This window comes from Schistosoma haematobium, chromosome 2 (assembly GCF_000699445.3).
Source record: "Schistosoma haematobium chromosome 2, whole genome shotgun sequence".
NCBI lineage: Eukaryota > Metazoa > Platyhelminthes > Trematoda > Strigeidida > Schistosomatidae > Schistosoma > Schistosoma haematobium.
The window spans coordinates 12,606,870-12,630,263 of NC_067197.1; the positions used below are offsets into that span (position 1 = coordinate 12,606,870).

Genomic DNA, 23,394 nt, shown 5'->3' on the forward strand with positions numbered 1-23,394 from the left:
AATAACTCTGTAAGTCTTCGACATTGGACGCTGACCACACTAGTTTTAATCGACTCACCTAGCTGAAGGCTCTCGGTTATGCATCCGCACCAGATCACGAGTGGGAACGTCGTGTTCAACAACCCTTGCAATCACTAGCCAGATTAGATCAGACGATCCTCAATATATTGATAGCCTATCAAATATATCTTCCAACCTCCTCGCTTCTGTCTTTTGATTTCACTTGGTGGGTACAATTCATATCAGAAGGTGTCGCTGGTTAAAGCGTTGTCAAACTCCGAATACCTTTGTCATCTTCACTATGCAGCACTGTCGACGGACAAGGAGGATCTGATGCAGATGTAAAGGTAAGGATTGGCTAAGTAAGGGCAGCATTCCTACAGTTGGACAATATATAGAACTCAAAACAACTGTCCGTCAATCAATATCAAAGTTAGAATATTCAACACAAACGTCAAGACAGTCCTGCCGTACGGAGCTAAAACTTCGAGAATTACCACAACCATCATCAAAATGGTACAACTATCTACAAACACTTGTCTACGTAAGATACTCAATGTCTGTTGACCGGTTACAATCAGCAGCAGCCTACTGTGAGAGAGGACAAACGAGCTTCCTACTGAAGTGGAAGTTAGGAAAGCAGATTAGAAGTGTATAGAACATACATTGTGGAAAACACAAAAAATGTATCACGAGGTAAGCATTAGCCTGAAATCCTGATAGGGAACGGAAAAGAGGGGGGGCCGAATGGCATACTGCGTCGGGACTTGGAAGCAGACGTGGGAAGAATGAATAGCAACTAGAAAGGATTGTCTAGGACAGGGTTGAGTGAAGAATGCTGGTGGTCGGCCTGTACTCCTCCACAAGTAACGGGCCCAAGTAAGATTATTTTATGAATATGAAGATATACCTAATCTCCCTAACATTTATAATGATTATCATTTTGGTTTGCAGAACAGAAATTGTCCTATGGTTTGGTATGATGTGCAGCATCTTGTAATACACAATAACTAACAGATGAGTTATGAAAGTGATAGACTATATGTTGGTGTTCTGGTAGGTCTTCTATTCAGCAATTTCGAGCTGATCGTCTGCAAAATATTGGAAACGTTCCAACTTCGTAGGAGACGCACGTCTACCTGTTCTAAACTAATTCTTAGTAAATTTTGTTCAGTCATGACTTTTTGACTTGGATCATTTTTGTTATAACTAACCGAACGATTGATCTCCACAACAAGTTCGTAGTCACATTTTCAAGCATAAAAATGGAATACTGTGGTGATAAATATGAGGGTGAGACTCGTAACAACAGGTTGTTTGGTATTCATTAAAGTTTGATCTGAAGGTTGGAGGGATTTGGAAAGTATGCTATGCCTATTGGGACATATTACGAAGGGGAAATGTTTGACGGTATGTTTCACGGAGAAGGAACTCTCCACTTTCTGAATGGAAGTAAATATCATGCAATGTGGGAAAATGGAAAACCTAAAAATGTTTGGGAATTTTTAGCTCATGACTTTTTAGGGAGAGATAATATTTTCAGATGGTCTCAAATACACAGAAGGTGCTCACTACGTCGACGAATTCGACAGGAGATTTTATACGGAAATATGTTCTGGTATAAAGCCTGCAGGTAAAACCCTTGGAGTTATTAAGTTCTTTGAATATGGGTGGGAATGGTTGTGTTTTATACCTGTCATGTTCAAACTCTTGAAGAAATGCTAAGGAAATTAAGTCGTCACTACTAGTATTACAGAATCGATAACGCAGACTTCGGAATCTGTTACACACAAGAAGCAATTAGTTTGTCACTCCAGATTTGCATATGGGCTTTAGACAGAGGTCTTGGACTTGTTGTATTTCTTCTAAATCGGAACGGAGAAACAATTAGTAATGGCTGTGATTGAGGAATAACACCTAGAGCAGTACGCCTCACTACTTATGAAACCAAAGCAAACGTCAGGCCTTCGAAAAGATTTATCAGAAGGTGCAATCACAATCACTTACTGTGTGGAGTTTCATAACTGTGATTCTAATCACGATAACGTTTGGATGGATTTTTGTGCAATCTCTTCCATGTTCTATCCTAAGTAGATGCACCTTACTTTTCAAGCCTATCAATGATCTGTTGAGGTGAAAAGGGCTGTAGACGATATGATATATTATGGTCATGTCCCTTCAACACAGTATTAGTTGCAAACTAACTGTCTTCACGTGAGTTGATTAAGGTATATTCCCTGTTCTATCATTTTCGTTGTTCTCCTTTGGACATGCCTCAAGGCCGTGATATCCTTTCTTTCTAGTAAGGAAACATCATCTAGTCATTTCCAGATGAGATCTTAAACATCTAAAACGGTTCCCAGTAATTCCAGAGTCAGGTTACCTAAAGTTCTAGAAAGAAACCTAATGTCAGAGTCTACCGTATTGGTTTTAGAATAGAAACGGACAGACATATCTACAGAATTATTACCAGGTCGATTTCCGTGATAGTGGTATCAATTAGAAATTCAGAGGTGGATATATCACTACTGTTCAGCACTAGCGTTTTTTATTTACTGGTATGAAAAGGAGTTCCTGGTGGTTCAGTCGTATATCTTATGTAAATCTTCTCTAAACGTCAAAATACGAGCGGGACCCAATGGACCCCTCCAAATCTTGAGACTTACATATTACAGAGTTTGAGGTTATAGAATACATGATACGCCGTTACTAGACGATAGGAAGAGTAGTCTAAGGACTGAGCTCGCCGCACTCCGCTTGTCACTCCAATGAAGTCCGAGCTTGAATGGCTTGTGACTTCCCGCTTAAGTAACCTAAAAGACGCTCCATACGTATGCTAGTATCCATGAGGTTGTTTCCAGCTTGGAGTGCTATGACGAACTCTATCTGGTTTTTTAAAAAAAGCAAGAAGGTACATATGCACCGGATGATTGCGTTCCGATAAGGTCAGCTTCAACCTAGATTGGGTCAATACGTTGAGACAATTAGTGATGTTTAAGGGGAGATCATTCAGACAGGTTTACTGAGACGCAATCGGTCAGATTCAGAATATTCAGGTAACGAAAGTTACCCGGACAAGTACTAGCGAATAAACAATGTCTTTATAAACGAATCAGTAGAATCAATTGATATGTCTCAGTAATCAACCCTACATATTTGTCGATTTAACCATGCTCAAAACATATTAATCACAGTTGTGCCAAACATTTAAGTAAACGAAATGCGAAAACCGAGAAAACCCATCCAAGTAATTATCTAAAACCGAAATGAGGGGGACCAGGTAAATGTTAGACTGGAATGTGTGGCGAAACAGTGCCATAAAGTCAGAAAAGCCAGCCCTAATAAATATATTTTGTTTTAATGTGGTTTAGCAGTGTTTTGTTATTTGCCTTCTAATATAAAAACGCTATCATTCGTGAAGAAACTAGGGGACGACGCATGCGCATACAAAAAACGATGGATCTGCCCGCTAAATGTTCAACAAGGGCTTTCTTAAAACGAATCTCCCCTAAGGATCATTTTCGAAGCCACCCGACGGGCTTTTACATTTGTCAGACAAAAATGCCTAATCGTTTAAAGTTTTTGACCTATTAACTCGATGTCACTTTTCCTATAAAAAAATATATACTATGTGACCATAGAAGCTTATTTCTACACGATAGTCCATCAAATAACTATTGTTTTTAGTTCTACTCTTAAAGATGATGTGCGTTAGCCAGTAATAAGAATAACACTGACAGGAGACTTTGTGATTTTCGTGTAGATTCTGTGATCATAGGTATGTAAACCCCCGTTGGTGTAAACGCTTGAAAATTTGCTATCCAAATGGAAATTTTCTCCTGATTTGTAGGAGCTAAAAATCTTGAACAAGAAACTTATGACAACGTATGCTTCTATTACCTTTCGTCTTCACGAATGAACATTCTGATTGTGATACTTTATGACCTGTATTTAAACCAACGCCAACATTTTCATCCATATAAAATTAACTATTTATGTGCCCATGAGATTTTCTAGGGTAGAATTATAACTCGCTTAAGTGTAAAACAGATATCAGTTCCACGTGGTAAATAATAAAATTCACTAACATTTTAAAAAGTCCTCTTGATAAGCATAAATAAAGACTAGACGTATTATGGTCCCAATTACTAACTAATAACTTGGATGATGTATAGTGCGATCCAGACTTACACTAGGTTTGTTGGAGTTTTATGTGTTATCGGTTTAGTAAGCGAAAGACTGAGTTTCTAGGTCTCATAAGAGCTTTTTAGTAGGTTTTATTACGACTGAGTGGCTAAATAGTGGAACATCTACCAAAGATCCTTAATTGGACCTTTAGTGCGATAAAAGGATTACGGCTAAGTGTGGCGTTTCTGTGTGTTAACTAAACACCATATATATCCCACAAACCACGATTTTGACTTATCTAGGTGTGTTGCTTCCCAAATTATTTGAGTTATCGTATAAGCAGTTTAATTAGTTTTCAGGTATCAATGCCAATGTTGGACTTGATAGTTTCGAATAAATTGAGCATCTGGTAGAAATTTAATGATAAATATGCTTTCTGTCATATCCCAAAAGAAACGATGCCTTGTTTGTAATTTTCAAACTAGAGCTAATTTTGTTTCGGTTATCTGCTCTGAAGAAGTGGCTAAAATTAAATCACGAAACGTCAGGAATGGTCTTCTACTCATTGGGATATCACAAAAAATGTCAGCTTAGTCAATGATTGGCATTCAATATCCAGGGAAACCCAATCTGCCCCACTAAGTTCGATTTATAGGTGCTGACGTATATGCTTTGTGTTTCAAAGAGGTTGATAACCAAATGCCACTTACCCAGCTTCTTATACTGTACTTCTAAGCACTTACACAAATATTATCACTTTAACCATAAGATCTGTGCAAACTAGAATTTAAGCAGGTTATGGGGTGCCACTACTAAATGATGAATGGGAACCTGGTTGAATGCGATTTACAAGTTGATACAGACAGTCGGAAAAAAGTTAAGAGACAGACAAAGACACCACCAGTTAGTGAAATCAGTAACTGCCGGCATGAGACATCGGCAGGCCCAGACATCTAGTCTAAAATCCGCGAAACGGTCGTATTTCATGATCAGAGCCGCCACCTGGCATGCATTGGCTTGTGGCTTAATGTGACCCCTCTCTCCCGATAACGTTACTCTACATAGCAGTATGGAGACTGTTAAGTTTTTGATTGAGATCATAGACTGATCGATGTTAGGCCACCGTTGGCAACCTGGGACTGCCGGACGGCAGTTTCGTCTGTGTGAGACTCAGAAGTGCGCACCCATGACTCTATTCTCTGACTTCATCCGTCTTTTCTGGACAGCAGCTACCTTTGCCCGCATACCACAACGAACAACATTGCCTGTCTTCGTCTTATTAATTTCCGCTTCAGGTGTATTCACAGTGGGTGAAGCAACTTGACTTGATGAACATCCGTGTCAAGTCTATAAATGACTTAATTTTGTACTGGCTTGTAGATCACGTTATCAACGGTAGCCGGGGATGCGCAGCACATGATCCTAATGCATTGGTCGATGTAATATTGATTATAATGTAATATCGATTAGCACCTTTTACCCAATACTTCAGGTGTGAACTTATCACTATTTATTTAGCTCTAATGTAGGTGATGAGTAAAATAAGTGGAACAGTCAACGTCCCTAACTACTTTCATTCCTATTAATAATCAAACTAAATAATGCCGCCTTGCAAAAGATGAGGCGACATTCTGTATATGTGAAGTGAGGGAGTGATCTTGGGAAGTAGTGCGTTCAAGGTGATGATAACTGTAATCAAGGTACTCTATTTCCATAGAAAGTATACGTAAAAGAGGAAGCCCAAGGCAAAACGAGAGTGGTTACATGTAGGAATATATGACACCACACTGGACAGTAGGATCAGACGAATATGGGCATCCTCCGATGTAATCAATGGAGATAGCGATTTGACGTAGGACCCTACCTAAGTACCCGGGTACAGAGGACTGTGACATGAAGCTACAGCTGGATGACTGGAAAATATATGGTTCGTACATCTTTATTGGTCACGCTGTTTTCTGTTCACTAGTACTTACTTTTTCTCATGAAATCGGGCAAATATGCATCAAAAGGAATAATGTTCGACTCCCTCACGCTAATAATATTGAACCCTCATTGTTGAAAATACTTAGGATCTCTTGATTTCGAAGCAAGACAGAAACTGAAGAGTAACTGCGGGTCGTTTGGACTGATTCTAGAGGTTCTTTGCTTATTAGACAAGAAATCACAGGGTTTTACATAAGGCCTGAGGTGCAACATGGGATAATAGGGACACCGAAAACTTTGATACATGAGGCCCACTCTGAAGAAAGCAGAAACAACTTTGCGAGCTCGACGCATCAACGCTAATTAGTTGCGGGACAGAAAATACTGCTGCCGAGTAATTTTTCAAAAGCAAACAGCGTAGATCGCCGACAGTGGACTTAGGGTTTTCTTAAGAAGCTGATAAATTAACCCAAAACGAACTCACCTGTTAGAGTATCCCGGGCAAACAAAGCTTGAAGTTGGCACATCATAGTCCTAATTCTTATTCCATTCACTATCGTGAAGTAGCGCCGACTATGATTCTGACTACTAACTTCACTCACGGTACTATAGGTAAGCTCAGGGAGACTTCCTCAAGCTTTTCGAGGAAAAGCTATTTTAAGTACGCGGATGACAATCTAGTAGTACATGGGGGACTTTTAGACATCTTAAGAAACCCTAAACCCCAACCGACTGAAGTTGCGTTTGTCTACTTAACGCCAAAACCAAAATATAACGTTGTCTTACATCGTAATCCACCACTGCCTAAAAGTGTCACTAGTCATTTAAGTACTCACTAACTAGCGAGTCCTGCAAAAACATAAAAACCAGTTATGGAATACCTGTTATGTACGATCAGCAGCTAGCAGATGTGATGGACAGACCAGAACTACAAAGCTGGACTCGAACTGGCCAAACGGCGTGGATATTTTAGCTTACTGTCACTATCGCCGACGAAATTTACTCTTCATTAATTACTAGTGGTACAAAATGTTTATCACAACACCTAATAGTGACGATTAACGGTACTCTTTGTACATAAACAATGGCACAACCAGACACCAAATACATGTGTGCCACACAATAACGAGGCCGGTGACAGTTGTCATTGATGTGTAGGGACTGTGATACTTCCCGGCTGCCTAGACAAATGTTTCGCGAGATTACTTAGTTCGAAAGATGTTACCACCACAACACTTCGGACAGACTAATAACGAGGATAACTAGTGGCCTTGCATCCAGCCGAGATTGACGCCATCCACAAGCATCACTTATCTATCAACTGTGTTGTTGCACTAAGTAGATATCGAATTTGCAGATATAGTCGCAGGTGTCTCAACCTACCAAGTCTACATATTATTCAGGTCACCAACGAACTGGGTGAGTGAGGATACTTAGTCGTAGTTGGCAACATCTCAGAAACCAGATTTAGGTAAAAGAGCCACGATAGTGTTTTGCAATTATTCATATTTCAAGCAACACATTTCTCTATCTTGCAGGAAGGTCACAAATAGTAGACAAAGAACCAAGAACACAAATACCAGACGGATGCTACGATACTGGTGATGGTTTCTACAATCCATTGACGAGAGTAGTGACAGATTATAACGGATGTTTTCTTCGCAATGCAGGTAGGTTTGGTGATATACTATTGATGTACTAGACCATGAGGAGCATACATGGATTGTCGCCAAATGTAGGAAAGCATGGGATGAACATGTCGGTGCCACGTATGACTCTGAAACTATTAAGCGGGGAGTGAAGCCTTATTGACTACGAGATACTAAGGTCTGATTCAAATAACACTAGAAATATATTTTTTTTCTCAAACATAATAAAAAAATTTTACTTAGTGTCGTGTGAAATTTTATTCAAATGGGATTCTGTTTACTTGTCTGAAGTAGTACGAACTTTTAGTGCTTGCCTCTCGTCCATAGCAGATAATATAGTGACCTAGGAAAGGACTTTATAACCCACGAAGCAACTTACAATCATATTCTCTGTCTCCCCTCTTGAATTCCATTTTTCCTTTAATTCCTTTCCAACTTCATTGTCAGGAACGGGAATATCTTCGATGACGCATAAATCGTCGCCCATTAGTGACAAGAACCCGTCTTTGATATCCACCAGTTGATAATCCTCACTTTTTATCACAGGTACATCCATAGTGTGTGATGATGTGCGATTCTCTTCATATTTCTTACCAGTGAATATATCGATCCCGACTATGTGCACTTTCGCAGAGCCATGTTTCCCGGTCTTCGACGTAGACATGTCCACGATTTTACAAGGACGATCTTTCATTACGACATATCCGCCTTTCCTCAAAGAACTACACTGTTTCGGTAAAGTTTTTGAAGCCCCAGAATCTCCAGTTGCAAATTCCTCATCATCTACTATAGACATACTACTTGTGGGGCACGCACAGCTAACACCACGACTAAGACAATCTAGGAGACGCGCGCTTACTAGTACTTTTAGTGAATAAAAACAAACTTCAAATAGTTCAAATGGTTTTGGACGGAATAGAAGAAGCTTTCGCTGGTTGGGCTTCCGTGCCTGGTAGAAGTGGGTCGCCAATACCTCCAGGCAGGAACCTGTGTATAAAAGAGGAAAAAGAAAAAAATAGTGAATCATAGTGAGATAATATCTTTAGTCTTTAAGAATATGTCAAGTTGACTCTTAAAGGACTCCTGGTAAGTCACTTGCATTGATTCAGCTGGCAGCGAATTCCAGTAATTGACGACTCTTAAGGAGTAAAAGTTATGTCTATAATCCGTTCTGCCGTGTTGTGTCTCCAGTTTCTGCGTGTTACCCCTTACGTTTGTGTTGAAACTAAACTTAAGTAGGTGTTTAAAGAGATGTCCAGAAGTATTTAGGATGTCGTAAGCCATTCAAAGGTCACCACTAGGACGCCTATACTTTAATGGGTAGAGCTTCAGTGATTGGAGGCGCTCTTCATAAGGCATGAATTTGAGTCCTAGAACTGATTTCGTGACTCGCCATTGGATACGCCCCAGAGTGTCCTTATCCTTTTGGAGTAAGGGAGGAAATACTATGTTTCCGTATTTTAAATGGGAACGAATGAAACTGTTGAAGAGTATGTGGAAAGTTCTTCCGTCAAACCGACCAAAAATGAGCTTCAATGTTATTAGTGCAAGGTTTGCTCGAAAGGCGTTTTTGTCACAGTTAGCGTGAAGCTTCAAATCATAGGGTGCCAACACTTCAAGATCTTTTTCAACTCGGGATACTTCTAAAGGGGAGTTACCTAATTTGTAGCTTTAGTCTGAAACATGTCTCAGATAGACTACTTTACATTTTGAATTGTTAAAGGTATGTCCGTTGTCATCTGCCCGACTTTGAAGCCGAGTCAAATCATCCTAAAGTACCAGTTGGGGGACACCAACAGGACATTCCATGGCGTGAGAAAAAGCGGAGTTAACCCTGACCTTAAAATATCGATTTTTTAGATACGAAGTGAGCCAGTCAATTAGAGGTGATTTGATACCCAATCGATTTAGCTTAATGATAAGTATATATGGTTGACCCTATCAAAAGCTTTTGGGAAATCAAGGTAAATGATATCGCCCTTGCCCTTGCGATCAAGGATAACTGTCCATCTGTCCACCGCAGTCAGCAGGTTGATTATACAATGATAACCCTTCCTGAAACCATGCTGTTGGGGTGAAAAGAAGTTTAAGGATAATAAATGGTCGAGTATACCGTCGCATATCAGGGACTCCATACTTCTTGAAGGTATAGAGAGAAGGACCACCAGTCGATAGCTTGAAGGTTCTCTGCGTCGACCTCCTTTGAAAATTGGTGTGATGTGAGACAGCTTCTAAATCTCTGGTAATTTGCTACGGCTCAGTCAGAGCGAGAACAGCACGCCAAGCAGTGTTGCCAAGATTGAAGCAGCTTGCCTCAGTATAGCAGAATGGACCATATGGGGACCAGGAGGACAGTTATAAATTTGGTGCTGCACACCAAGTCAGCGCTTCGGTTCACCTGTGAAAAACGTGCGGAATTACAGATGAAGCTTTCATCATTAGTGTGGGTCGATTGAAATGTCTAAGAGTACAGTTCAGTCAGAAGTTTATAGGCGTCACCGTCGTTACTAGTTTGGCCATTAGGGCCTAGCAGTTGAGAAACTTCAATTTTGACCTGTTGAAGAGAGGCTGCATAACGGAATAAGCTTTTCATATTCAAGTCGATTTTATCGGTAAGTTTGATCTGATACTGAAGCCTGCCTTCTCTTATTGCCTTTGTGCATATGCTCCTTATTTGTTTGTATTGCCCGTGTGCGCCGTTGTTACCAGTTCGTTCGTATTCCGTCCAGCAGTGCCTTTTGCGGCCTAGCAAACGAAGAGTGCAGTTCTTGATGATTGTAGGTTGCTTGTAGATTTCAGGGACCGTAAGTGGGACAGACTGCTTTGTGCAGTAAGAAATCCCAATGAGCATCCACGTCAAGTTGAGGGGGAACTTCCCAATCCACCTGTTGCAGATAGTCCTGTAAAGCCGAAACATCCAACCGTTTGAAATTCCAGCGCCTGTCTTTGGTAGGATGTTTTAGCTCAGTTTTGCTGATGAGACTAAAAGCTATGTCGGCGTGGTCGCTTTTCCTTAGGGAAGCCAGGATCGAAAAGTTGTCAATTAGGAATTCTTCGTTTGTAAATAAACGGTCTGAGCGTGATGGCATCTGACTTTTTCTCAAAAGAGTTGATGACTTCACATTTTCGAATAATTCTAGGTCTTCAATGAGGCTGAAGAACCGAACTTCAGTAGATTTTTCACCTCCAATATACGTATGTTCCGCGAAACTGACTTTAGGAAGATTGAAGTCCCCTAGAGTCAGGATATGAAAGAATCTGAGACGAGGAGAGCCGGATAACTCTTCCAGCATGTGATTTTCTTACTCGTTGTCAGCAGTGGGCTTCCTGCGGATGACCAACTAGACACCTTGAGGTGGTAGATAATCTTATTGAGCACCATACAGATTCATCAAGATTGATAAACTCTTGGTTGTGCGCCTGATGTAACTCCAGACAAGATCGCAAGCATAAGACTACCCCGCCCCCATCCCTGTTTTTCTCCAACTGCGAAACAAGGACATCCCGGGTTTTGCAGGCTTCTGGTCCGTAAAGTGAGATATCCAAGTTTTAGATATTCCTTTTAAATGAGCAATATTAGCATTACTCATGTAGTTCATCCATTTTATTTGGTAAACTCGCTGTGTCCATATATAAGCAGTTTATGCTTTCGATTTGGAATGTCTGGGCTTCCCCGCCCTACTTGAGTGTATCAGTTTTATGTGAATGAACAGGTAACCTAACTATACAAGGTTTTCCGAGTTAGTAGCTTCTGTCCTTTGCACGTTTTTTATGATCAGGACAGCCCACAAGTGGAATGGTCAGCTCCAACTTGTATCTGTGCTTGATCCTGGCGTCTTGTGGCCTATCCGGATGCATTTGGATCCCGGTTGGTAACCGGGGTCTGTTGGCACGAAATGCTTACAGAGTTGCGGCCGCCATATGGGAGTATGGGAAGGTTATCTACATCAGCCGGGGTCTATAATCCCCGTCCTTCTTAGCTAGTCTCACCACTTGTTGAGTCAATACGTTCCTGAGCTCCGAGGATTGTTTGATGAATTTCCATTCCCTAACATCAGAGTTTATGTGACGAAGGTCCGTGTTTTCTGGTATATCTTGCACGATGATATTTCCTCCGTGGAAAAACTTCTCGCGAGATTTTTTAAGGATGTTCCAGACGAGACCACGCTCAGAATATACGATGAGCCCGCTTGTGATTTGGTACGAATGAGTAACCTAGCCATCAGCTAGGTTATGTTCAGTATAACTAATTACATCAGCACAAACACGAAGACTCACAGAACTATTTAGCTTAATGACTCATTTACTGCTACATGCTAAAGTGGGATCTTGTCATATAGCACTTGTTGTTAGATCCACAAATCGGACTTCTTCAGTGTTTGTCCCACTGAAACAATTCCAGTCAGGCACTCACGAATTCGATAATTCAAAAGACTATAATAGGTCACAGTTTCTTGAGAATTATTTACAAAACATTCAAAATAGTTTAGGAGATACCCAGGAGAAGTATTGGATGGTATTTTGCCGACTGGCGCAGACATTTGATAAAAACCTATTTTTACACTTGGAAGAAGCATCCCTAGCAGTCAAGAAACAATATCCTGCTTAAAGAAGAAGGAACAACCAGTTCACTTTGCCCCAGCTATGAGCAATTGGGTGAATAATAACAAACGTAACGAACAGGAAATGAGGTTCAAAATCAACCTCACGAAATTGTGGCATCAGTTCACAAAATATCAATCGAAGTATGGTAGTACAATATGGCGTGATACATAAAAACTATGTCAAGTAAAACAAAGACGAAATGACCATCAAATAAAATGATTGCTAACCAGGATGTCGAGGATCCGTTCACAATAATCCTGTACCTTATGTTCAACGGCAGTAGAAAAGCTGTCCTCAAACCGGTAGAAAACGTGACGTTCATAATTTGGCACCTTTTACGCCACCTGTAAATAACTCCGGCTTAGTATGGAGACCAAGGTAGTTATACTTGTTGAAGGGAAGAAGAAACATGTAACTTTCACTTGATGCAGTGTTGTAACATTTTGTTAGCTAGAAAATTAGTACTTCATAATTAGGAGCATGTACCAGTTAATATTTTTCTCTGTCAATATGCATGGATGCCTGCACATAATAAATATTCTGCAGTTACACTCCTGTTTGTGGGCACCAACCTCATACAACTTTCCTTGATCACCGATAAAAAGCAAATCAATGTGCATATGCGAAATTCTTGAAATTCCCCTGATACTTTCTTTATAGCGAATGGTGTAAGCTGACAGAGTATGAGAACTACGTTTTTTGGCGCTTTGTACGTGTAGCACCTACCAGCCATAATCTTTTCCTTCTTAGTTTTTCGTGGCGGTTTCCTGATTTCTGTCATTAACTTCGCTCATACATTTATGCAGTGGATCACCTCGTCTAAAATAACGTTTAATTTATCGGCCGATAGCTTTAACATGACTATTTATGTTAATACCCCAAGTTCATACATGACCGTTATAAGCTGTGGCCCACGTTGTCTTTCAAGGAAATCAATCCCTACTATGTTCAAATTTTACTGTGGTCTGACATTGAAACACCGTTCATCGATTCACCTACCGCTTAAGACCCGGACAACAAAAGAACCAGGTTGTAGTTAAGGTACCAAAAGTTTACTAGTAAATTACAAGTAACCAACTGCTAGGTTTGAAGCCGTCACGAGTTCACTTAATTGGCGAACGAGAACAAGACTCGGCGACCAAAGACCAGTAAGCTAGCTATTGATGCGTCCCAGCTCCGCTAACTAGGGAGAGAAGCCCAAGCTCGGAATGGGGAAGTATATCCTGCAAACAGCCAGAAACGAGCGATAAAAACAAACACGATTCAAAACGTATATATACAGTGCAAAACCGTCCTTGGGGAGAGTTACCAAATAGCATAATAAAAGACGCAACGGACCAATAGCACTTAATGTATTTCGCAGTGGGAAATACGACATGAAGGTGACAAGAGCGCTTTTGGCGCGAAAACAAAGAAGTTCAAATTTTCTAAATGAATTACAAGATTAGGTTCTTTCCCGAGTGAGTTCTGGGGATCTAACGTCCTCAACACCGACTCAAATATATTGTTCTAATGAATGTCGTAAAAACTACGTGAGAAATCAGTTTTTAGGTTTCCGGATGCAAACTTCCGAAATATCAGACCAAAACAGCATGAAACCGAGAATATCCAAGGTCAAAGTTATGAACAAACTAGTCCAGAACTTCAGTAAAACAAATTCATCCAAAATGGGGTATTCAGTGAGTTCTTAGGAAACTCGAAACGCAGACTGCCAGATTAGCAAACACGACATTCAATGTAACACACTCTTTGAAGATTGAGCATTATTCCTTGAGCTTTTGGCTTAAAATGAAATGTACATTTCAAAACAACCAACTTATATTTCCATCGTACTTTCAGATAAGCCGAATTCCCACGCGCATGTAGTGTAGAATCCGAACTACGGTTTTGACTGAAGAATAGCCGCTCAGGTAGGTTAGACACGCGCCCTCGCCCGTCAAAATCAAAACAAGTAATCGGGTAAATGACGGTTCTAAACAAATATTACCACCCGGCTATTCAACCAATAATTGTTCGATCAATCAAATCAGTCACAACAAATGAACGCTATTCTATCCCGACTGGATAAAATACGCACAAAAGGAGGAGCAAATCAATATGGCTGCCGCCAAGAACAAGTATCGAGTAAAACAACATAGATGCAGTTCGGGAAGAAACACAAAAGCTTAGTGAAGGCGTAGGAAAAATAAAACTATAATAAAAAACACAAATATTAACAATTCAAATGTAATCAAAAACTAACAATGTGCAACCAAGGGGATCAACAGAAACAAAGTGCAAGTGTATACATGGAGGGATTTTCACACACACACAAAACATTCAAAACGGACCTTATATGTAGTGAGCAGACATATCTATTTATTTTAATTATTTCCCTGAACAAATAAACACTGGTACAAGGGGGCACCAAATACATATGCACCACTCAATAACAATGAGAATGGGAAGAGATAGAGGATTCAAAGTACGTATAGTAAAAAAGAACCATGGACAGAAAACGGTGTATGAGAGTAAAATAATAATGAAAAAAAGGTTCCGTTAGGAAAATTACAACCAGAAAAAATTCTTTCAGTTAAGAAAGTTACAACCACTTTTTATGAAAGAAAATAAAAGAACGTTACAGCAGGATCGCCACTGGCTTCTATTCTGAGCCATATCTGATAACGTCTCTAGCCACTGTGTCGCACCATCTCTCAGACCCCAACCAGGGAGTCGTCAAGGTCCAACAGAAGCCAGTCCTTTGCAGCTTTCTTTCATACCACGACACCATGTCATACACTGACCACCTCTCCGCTTCTTCCAACCGGTCCCAGAGTCGGCAAATAATGCACGACGTGGAATTCTCTGAGACGACATTCGGAGAACATGTCCAAGCCACCGAAGTCGGTGTTTCAAGATGGTAACACCAATTGAATTATCATCTCTGTGCCCGAACACACGATGCCGAGCCTCTGCATTACTGACATGGTGTTGCCACTTGATGTTAGCAATCCCTCGGAGACAACGATGATCGAACACAGAGAGTCGTCTAACGTCCTCAACTCGGAGAGGCCAGGTTTCACAAGCATAGAGCAAAACTGCTCTCACCAACGCTTTGTAGATCCGACCTTTTGCGGCCAGACTAACATCACGAAGGCGCCAAAGATGGCTCAGATTGGTATAAGCCGCTCTGGCTTTCACTATACGTGAATTGATCTCACCACTAACGCCACCACCAGCATTTATGTAGAGGCTTATTTCCTCTATATCTGACTCCAATAAATAGTATCCCTTTAACTGAGTATTTAACTCAGGCTAAGTCTCCTAGTAGAATTGTGGATTTACTCGAGATTATTCAAAAGCCTGAACACCAGTTATAAAGATAGTCTATTGTTAAAGATTGGTAAAATCTGCAAGCGTACAGGAAGCAAGCACGCAGGGAAATCAAGAGTTTTTGTGTTAAAAATCCATATATATTTATGAGTGTTAATCAAGTATGTATAAATTATTGATTGTCTGTGCATTACAACCTATGGGAGGATGGATTGAAGATTGGTGTGCAGAAATGTTATCAATCATACTCACACAGAAATTTACATAGCGGATTTGGTGTCTCAATTACGGTGAGCAGATAAATAATACAGTAGTTGAATGGGCTTACTACATAAGCTCCCATCCAGAACGTTGATGTTTTCTACAAAAAAATATTTAATAACATCTTTGTTTGACAAGGAGATAAAAGAAAATTGTTTTTAAAATAAATATACAGCTTGATATGATGAGTAAGAGTTAAGTTGTAATGTTGAAACGTTTTATTTCATGTATGTAAAAATGTATATTTGACGTCAACGAATTGCATAAAGTTAAAATGTAAGCATAATAAAGATCCGTGGGGCCAATAGAAAATTGTAGTGAAAATGGAGATTTTTGTGTGATAAGAACAATCTCAGGATTTGGTCTAGATAAATATGGTGGTTGCTACATACCTATCTGGCCAGTGTAATCTTCTTCCTGATCTTGCTGTAGTTTCTGTTGTTACTGAACTTCTATGTGAAGTATTATTTGTTTCAGGTAGTTTCTGTGATGTTTGCTATGCTGCGGATTTAGACAGTCTTATCGTTGTCTGTTTCTCAGTGTACCGTAAAAACCCTGGTTTTACTCCGTAGATGCTAAAAGCGTTGAGCTTTTGTTGTTTTGCTATGTCTTGGTAGTTTGTACCAGGGAATGAGAAGGTTACTTACTTAATTACGCTTGTTACTCCACGTGAAGAAGCTTTCTCTATCCAACACTCTCCTGGGCAATCCTTTCCAGCTCTTTCATCCTTTTCATATCCGCTCATGTTTCTCGACGTAGTGCGTTCCTTGGCTTCCCTCTCCTCCGCCTTCCTTCAGGATTCCAAGTTAGGGCTTACCTCGTGATGCAGTTTGACGGTTTGCGTAATGTATGTCCTATCCATTTCCATCGTCTTTTTCTAATTTCTTCTTCAGCTGGAAGCTGGTTTGTTCTCTCCCACAAAAGGCTGTTGCTGATGGTATCGGACCAATGGATGTTGAGTATCTTGCGTAGACAGCTATTTATAAATACTTGTGCTTTCTTGATTGTGGTTGTTGTAGTTCTCCAAATTTCAGCTCCGTATAGTAGAACTGTCTTGATGTTCGCACTGAAGGTTCTGACTTTGATATTGGTTGACGGTTTTTTGAACTCCATATGTTCTTCAATTGAAGGAATTCGGCCCTTACTTCGACAATCCACGCTGTTACGTCTGCATCTCAAACTCCTTGTTCATCGATCATGCTTCCCAGGTATGTGAAGGATTCTACATCTTCCAGAGTTTCGCCATCAAGAGTGATTGGATTGCTGTTCTCCGCTTTGAATTTGAGGACCTTAGTTTTCCCTTTGTGTATGCTGAGGCCTACTGATGCAGAGACTGCTGCTACACTGGCTGTCTTTATCTGCATTTATTCGTGTATGTGCGATAGGAGGGCTAGGTCATCTGTGAAGTCCAAATCGTCAAATTGGTTCTGAGCTGTCCATTGTATTCCATGCTTCCTGTCAGATTTCGAGGTCTTCATAATCCAGTCGACCACCAGAAGAAAGAGGAAGGGCGAGAGTATTCAGCCTTGTCTGACTCAAGTCATTACTTGGAATGCATCTGCCAGTTGTCCTCTATGCACAACTTTGCACTGTAGTCTGTCGCATGAATTCTGTATCATCTTAACGGTCTTCCCAGGCACATCATAGTGTCGAAAAAGTTTCCATAATGTTCTCCTATCCACACTGTCAAATAACTTCTCATAGTCAATGACGTTGATGTATAATGACGAATTACACTGAACTGATTGTCCGACGATGATTCGTAGTGCAGCAATTTGGTCTGTGGACGACCGATCCTTACGGAATCCAGCTTGTCGACCTCGAAGTTGGGCGTCTACTGAGTCTGTCATCCGGTTCAGCAACACTGTTGTAAACTTTTCCTTGTACTGACAGTAGTTAGTGCCTCTGTAGTTCTCACATTTGCTCAGATCTTTCTTTGGTCTCTTGATGAGGTGTCCTTCTTTCCAGTCCATCGGCACTTGTTCTTCCTCCCAAATTTTCCTGAATAGAAGGTGAAGCATACTTGCAGCTACAGTGCTTCGGCTGGTATATTGTCAGATCCTGTTGCTTTCCCGCTCTTGATTTGTCTGATGGCCGTTCCGATTTCTTCCGTCGTTGGTGGGTTGATATCTATAGAAAGATTTGTATGTGCTGCTTCAATGCCGGTATATGCAATGGAGCCGACCTATTCAGGAGTTCCTCGAAGTAATAATAATAATAATTTATTCTCAAATAACAGTTTGTTACATGAGGCATGCCAGTTTACAGGCAAGATCAAATTTTTACCCACTGTAGTAAACTACTCAGCTGGGTTGATAGTTTAAAAGATATGAATGTAGATGGTTTTAGTCAGTATCACCGTTGGCGCGCTTCATGAAAGTCGCGTTGCGAATGTTTAACTGATGGTCAAGGATAAGTCCATTGAAGGTATGAGCTTCTAGAAATCGCAACCTTATGTTCATTTGGAATATCCAAGCCTTTAAGGATGGTGCAGGATGAAGTCACCCGTTCCATATCTCAAGGGGGCTGAAAGAGGGAGCATGTAAAAGAAAACACGAGAGGCAGAGTAGCCAATATTCATGAAGGACTGTTTAAGGTATGATTACTCAGTCTACTTTTCTTTTATTAAGGTATTTGTTAAGCAAGAGCATTTTAATAGGTTAAAGAAAATAAGTGTAAACAAGGTATGAGTGGACATACAACTGACAAATGGAGGGGATTCAGAAAGGAGCTGAAAGTATGAGACTATGTGTGGTCATAAAATATAGTGCTAAAAACAGTTATTGTGATATACAATTGACTATCTTCCTTTTTTTATCGAAGCTGTTGGAGCCCTTTCCATCTCTTTTTGTATTATTATTATTTTTTAAGTACTCTGCCTATCTGTTCTGTTGTTCTTAAATTTCAGTGCTTGGCCTGCCTTCTTTGTCTTTGACCGGTCTCTCTGGATTACCATATTTCCCTGCTACTTTCTTCGTTGTATCATGAAGCTGTTTCATATTTCATTCTCTTACAGCTTTTTCCGCCGACGTTGCTAGTTCTTCCATGTATTTTTTCTTGTCAGCTCTAATACTCTTCTTCACTTGCTTGTTTGCTTCTATGTGCTCAGCTTGTGCTTGGACTTTCTCTGATCGTGTTCGGTTGTTGTTAATTGCTGCCTTCTTGTTCTTCCTTTCTTTGATCTTGTCCAGTGTTTCTGTAGAGATCCATTCCTTATGATGGTGCTTCTTTAGACCCAGAACCTCTTGACACGTTGAAGTTAGTGATTCTTTGATACTTTTCCAGTTGTCCTTCATAGTAGTTTCTTCCTTCAGTAGATCTTGTAAGGCTTGGAACCTGTTGTTGAGAGCTATCTTGAATTCATTGAGTTTGTCAGTATCTCGAAGGAAGTCTGTATTGAACCTTTGTAGTGCTGTTTGTCCACTTGTCCAGTTCTTCTTTAGCTTCTGTTTTAAATTGGCCACAACTAGGTGGTGATCTAAAGCTATACCAGCTCCTCTCCTGGTTCTCACGTCTTCCATTGTCCTTCGGAATTTTTTATTGATACAAATATGATCTATCTGGTTCTCTGTGGTGTGGTCCGGTGAGATCCATGTAGCTTTGTGTATACGTTTGTGTGGAAATATTGTGCTTCCTATGACCAATTTGTTGAATGCACACGGATTTGCAAATCTTTCCCCATTTTTGTTTCCCCCACAGTCCATGTCGTCTCATGATATCTTCATATCCGATGTTGTCTACTCCGACTTTGGCGTTTAGATCTTCCGTCAGAATGGTGGGGTCCTTTCTTGGTCACTTCTCTGTGATTGGTTGCAGCCGCCCGCAGAACTGATCTTTAATATGGTCGTCGCCATCAATGGTGGGTGCATCACATTGGATAGTATTCATTGTGATCCCCTCCTTCTTTGTTTTGAATGATGCTTTGATGATTCTGGATCCGTAAGATTCCTATCCTACAAGTGCATTTCGTGTTACTTTGAACAGCATTAGAGCAACTCCCTGAGTGTGTGGAGCATTCTCCACTTAGTAACCGGAGTATAGCAGCACCTCGCCCGTATTTAGCCTTTGTTGTCCAGCCTGAGTCCAATGGGTTTCGCTCATTCCCAGTACTCCCAAGTTGTATCTCCTCATTCCTGTTGCTATTTGACTGGTCTTCCCAGTCTTTCACATTATCCGGACGTTCCATGTACCTATAAAAATTGTTGATCTGGTTGTTAGAAGAGACATCGGCCTCGTGGCTTCCGAAGGAACTTGGCTTTCACCATGAGGCGTCATAGTTCTTCTAAATGAAGACCTTCTAACTCCGAGGGCAGAGTTTAAATGGTTTGAACTATTTTTTTCTGGTTAGCGTTTTTTAGCGAGTTAGTTTTCTACAAAACGGGGTCGCTAACCCCATGCCCAACCCTCGCCTTTTACCTGGGCTTGGGACCGACAGTAACTCTAGAAGAGCTACAGGCGGAGTTGATTGAGAAGGTATTGATATTTGATCTCGATAGTGCATCTACAGAGTTGGAAGTTTTTCGTAAGTACCATATGGAGAGGTGATGCTCACGGACTATCGAAGGGGCGTATGATGCCCAACTCTGTCACATTGTTGAGTTTGTTCTTTGTGAGAACCAAAAGAGAGGGGTCAAGGTGTCTTGAACGTGCGAACACTGATGGTCCCTCTGTCTTTATGTGATGTACGAAGGTATGTGTCGGTTTGTCACGTTTGAAAATTGGTCGTAAAAAGTCCGGGAACTGATTAAGTAAATTGATGTATTTGTCATTCTTGCGGTGAGGTTTGATTAATAAATGTATAAACGTCTCGTCAGATATAATCCCTCTAATTTCACTGCTATGATCGAAAAGGACAGGTTTCCAGTTTCTAACGTCTAGCAGCATTTTATGGAATTGCAGAAAGTCAATGACGATGAAGCTCCACCGGACAATGGAGAGAAATGCATGTATGCCCTCACTCTACCTGAGGTGTTTGTATACAGGGCTTTTAGGATGTTAGTAAACTTCTCAGACACACCCTCCTTTATTAGACAATCCCAGAAAACAGTCCTGTCCAACGAATAGAAGGCAGCCCCGATGTCAAGAAACACTAAGATTGTTGGCTGGTGGTAAGTATGACGGTGTTCCAACATTTGGCGGAGGGTGAAGATATGATTACTACATCTTCGACCAGCACGAAAACCAGCCTGCTCCTCGCGAGTCAGTCTTTCTCGGGTTTTGAACGACCTACGAAGTATAACGGAAGCCAATAGTTGGGACGCAATCAGAAGTAGATTTATCCCCGGACAGTTGTTACAGAAACGATGTGAACCCTTTTTAACGATAGGAACAACTATCGACGCATTCCACGATGTTAGAACACCCTCTAACTGCAAAACATTTGTAAACAACTCAGCCAGTTCCTTAGCCAGAAGGCTGTCACTGTTTTTAAAAAGAGCCAGTGTCTAGTTCCTGAGCCTGGTTGTTTGTGACTTTTCAGGAGTTAGAGTTCTTTGCAAACTTCCGCGTCATTTGGTGGATCAGTCGTCACAGGCGATGGAGGGCAGGAAAGTCTGAACGATATGGCCGGAGTAGCAAAGCAGTTGAACTGCTCCTCTAAAACTCCGCCCGTCGTCCAAGACGTCGGTAGGTGTTGTTGATTGGCATTCCGTTCGCTTCAGGCAGTTTCACACCAGACATCTTACTGTCAGTGACTCCGATGAGTTGAAAGAGCCTGCGGAAGTTGGTGTGGGGACGTTGAAGAAGTCCAGTGTGATTGATGTACGTGGTTTCAGAAAGACTGGTTCAGTATTCGTAGTCGGTCGTAGCATTCAACTTTCGACCAGTCAGTGACTTGAGATTGTTCAGATAGGACAGAATCCTTACTGTGGGCAATTTTCTGTATAAGTTGAAAAATAAAGTAAACAAAATGAGGATAACGAAGAGTAGATAAGTCACTCAACACAAAAGCAACAAAAACGAATGTTTGTGAATATGATTTGTCCGAATGCGAACAGAAGTGAAAATAATTTTCGCGATAGTAATCATCATTCGATTTGTGTGTGAGACGGCGTACCCCCGGTGCCCAAACTTAAATATGTGATTTTCTTAGGAGGCTACACCTAAAACTCAAAGGTCTAATCCACAAGGCAATGGAGTGAAGATGCCACAGGCATTCAGAGTTTGATAACGCTTTAACCAGCGACACCTTCTGATATGAATTGTACCCACCAAGTGAAATCAAAAGACAGAAGCGAGGAGGTTGGAAGATATATTTGATAGGCTATCAATATATTGAGGATCGTCTGATCTAATCTGGCTAGTGATTGCAAGGGTTGTTGAACACGACGTTCCCACTCGTGATCTGGTGCGGATGCATAACCGAGAGCCTTCAGCTAGGTGAGTCGATTAAAACTAGTGTGGTCAGCGTCCAATGTCGAAGACTTACAGAGTTATTTATTTTGGGGATTTGTTTACCGCTACATATCACTTTTCCCCCTAGTGGGGTAGTGATGACCCTAAGACGTGGCCAGTCAGAAGCTTAAACCCAACGAGTTTGTCGTTGGTAAACACTCTCCTGATAGCTTGTGGGGTTTAGCAGCGTCTGGTCGTCTTTCCTTACTATAAGGGATCACGAATTGCAATGTAGTAAAAAAACAGTGTACGATGAAAAAGTTGATTCCTCGTAAACCTCGTCGTTCTTTTTATCGTCTTTTCCAGCCTTTCTGGAAAGGAAAGAAAGAATATGTAAGTGCATGTCGAAATAAACTCGTACGCGCTTTAAGACAAAGTGGGAGAAAAAAGGAAAATAAACTCATGTACATGTGATAGCGTAAAAGCGATTTTTACGAAACAGCTTTTTTGGGTTTTTTAAAAGAATTTTAATACACATATATTGGCAAAATAATAAATCTATATAAATATGAGCATATCAAAAAATTTTTATATTATATATAATGTCATGGAAAATCGAGATGAGACAACATGTTAACTAGTGTCTTACATACAATAGTCGTTCAAATGTTCTGGAAATCCTACTCTTCTTCCAGAACGCGTTGTTTTAAGTTTATTTTCAGATACTGTCAAAGTATCATAGTGTGTGTTGGCTGTCGTTTGAGGTGTTATAAGTGAAGGAGCCGTGTCGTGCGATTGTACCGAAGGAAGATCGACGTGAATAGGATTTCCTTCTAAATATGCTGCTTTGAGGCGATCAAGGCTGATGCTATCGTTGGTTCCGTTCTTATCGACTATACAATACGTGGGTTTGCGTTGAACAACTTTGAAGGGTCCTTCGTGTGTTGATTCGAGAGGTCGTCGATGTGAGTCTCGACGAACGAAAACGTGTGTAATATATTGTAACTCAGCTTGAACGAAAACATCAGTTGATTGCGATAGAGTGGAAACAGATTTAACTAAACGCATTGCGTTTGTAAGCCTATTCGTGTATGAGGTTAGATCTATGTTCATTGAAGAGGACGAAGGATCCACGAATTCTCCTGGAAGTCGAAGTGTCTTTCCATAAACCAGTTGGGCC

The 23,394-nt window shown here is 40.7% G+C and overlaps 2 protein-coding genes across 2 annotated transcripts; one reads left to right on the forward strand and one right to left on the reverse strand.

Moving 5' to 3' along the window:
• Nucleotides 1-226: 226 nt before the first annotated feature.
• Nucleotides 227-7,936, forward strand: MORN5 (MORN repeat-containing protein 5). Its single transcript, XM_051214344.1, has 9 exons — nucleotides 227-347; nucleotides 384-544; nucleotides 582-696; nucleotides 736-879; nucleotides 955-1,312; nucleotides 1,346-1,493; nucleotides 1,525-1,633; nucleotides 7,593-7,724; nucleotides 7,757-7,936. Exons 5-9 carry the CDS (start codon nucleotides 1,266-1,268, stop codon nucleotides 7,864-7,866), a joined length of 546 nt encoding a protein of 181 aa, XP_051067501.1. The 5' UTR covers nucleotides 227-347; nucleotides 384-544; nucleotides 582-696; nucleotides 736-879; nucleotides 955-1,265; the 3' UTR covers nucleotides 7,867-7,936.
• On the reverse strand, nucleotides 7,541-8,575 carry EIF5A (Eukaryotic translation initiation factor 5A-1). Its single transcript, XM_051219147.1, has 3 exons — nucleotides 8,083-8,575; nucleotides 7,943-8,046; nucleotides 7,541-7,898 (listed from the first exon to the last, which is right to left on the reverse strand). Exons 1-2 carry the CDS (start codon nucleotides 8,497-8,499, stop codon nucleotides 7,981-7,983), a joined length of 483 nt encoding a protein of 160 aa, XP_051067502.1. The 5' UTR covers nucleotides 8,500-8,575; the 3' UTR covers nucleotides 7,541-7,898; nucleotides 7,943-7,980.
• Between the last annotated feature and the right edge of the window lie 14,819 nt (nucleotides 8,576-23,394).

What these genes read in the sequence shown, in the direction of transcription:
- MORN5 (XM_051214344.1), top strand. Translation starts at nt 1,266, where the DNA reads ATGGAATACTGTGGTGATAAATATGAGGGTGAGACTCGTAACAACAG. An exon ending in AAAATGGAAAACCTAAAAAT is followed by an intron (nt 1,494 to 1,524) that starts GTTTGGGAATTT and finishes ATGACTTTTTAG; the next exon opens with GGAGAGATAATATTTTCAGA. An exon ending in TTCTGGTATAAAGCCTGCAG is followed by an intron (nt 1,634 to 7,592) that starts GTAAAACCCTTG and finishes TCTATCTTGCAG; the next exon opens with GAAGGTCACAAATAGTAGAC.
- EIF5A (XM_051219147.1), bottom strand. Translation starts at nt 8,499, where the DNA reads ATGTCTATAGTAGATGATGAGGAATTTGCAACTGGAGATTCTGGGGCT. An exon ending in GGGAGACAGAGAATATGATT is followed by an intron (nt 8,047 to 8,082) that starts GTAAGTTGCTTC and finishes GTCCTTTCCTAG; the next exon opens with GTCACTATATTATCTGCTAT.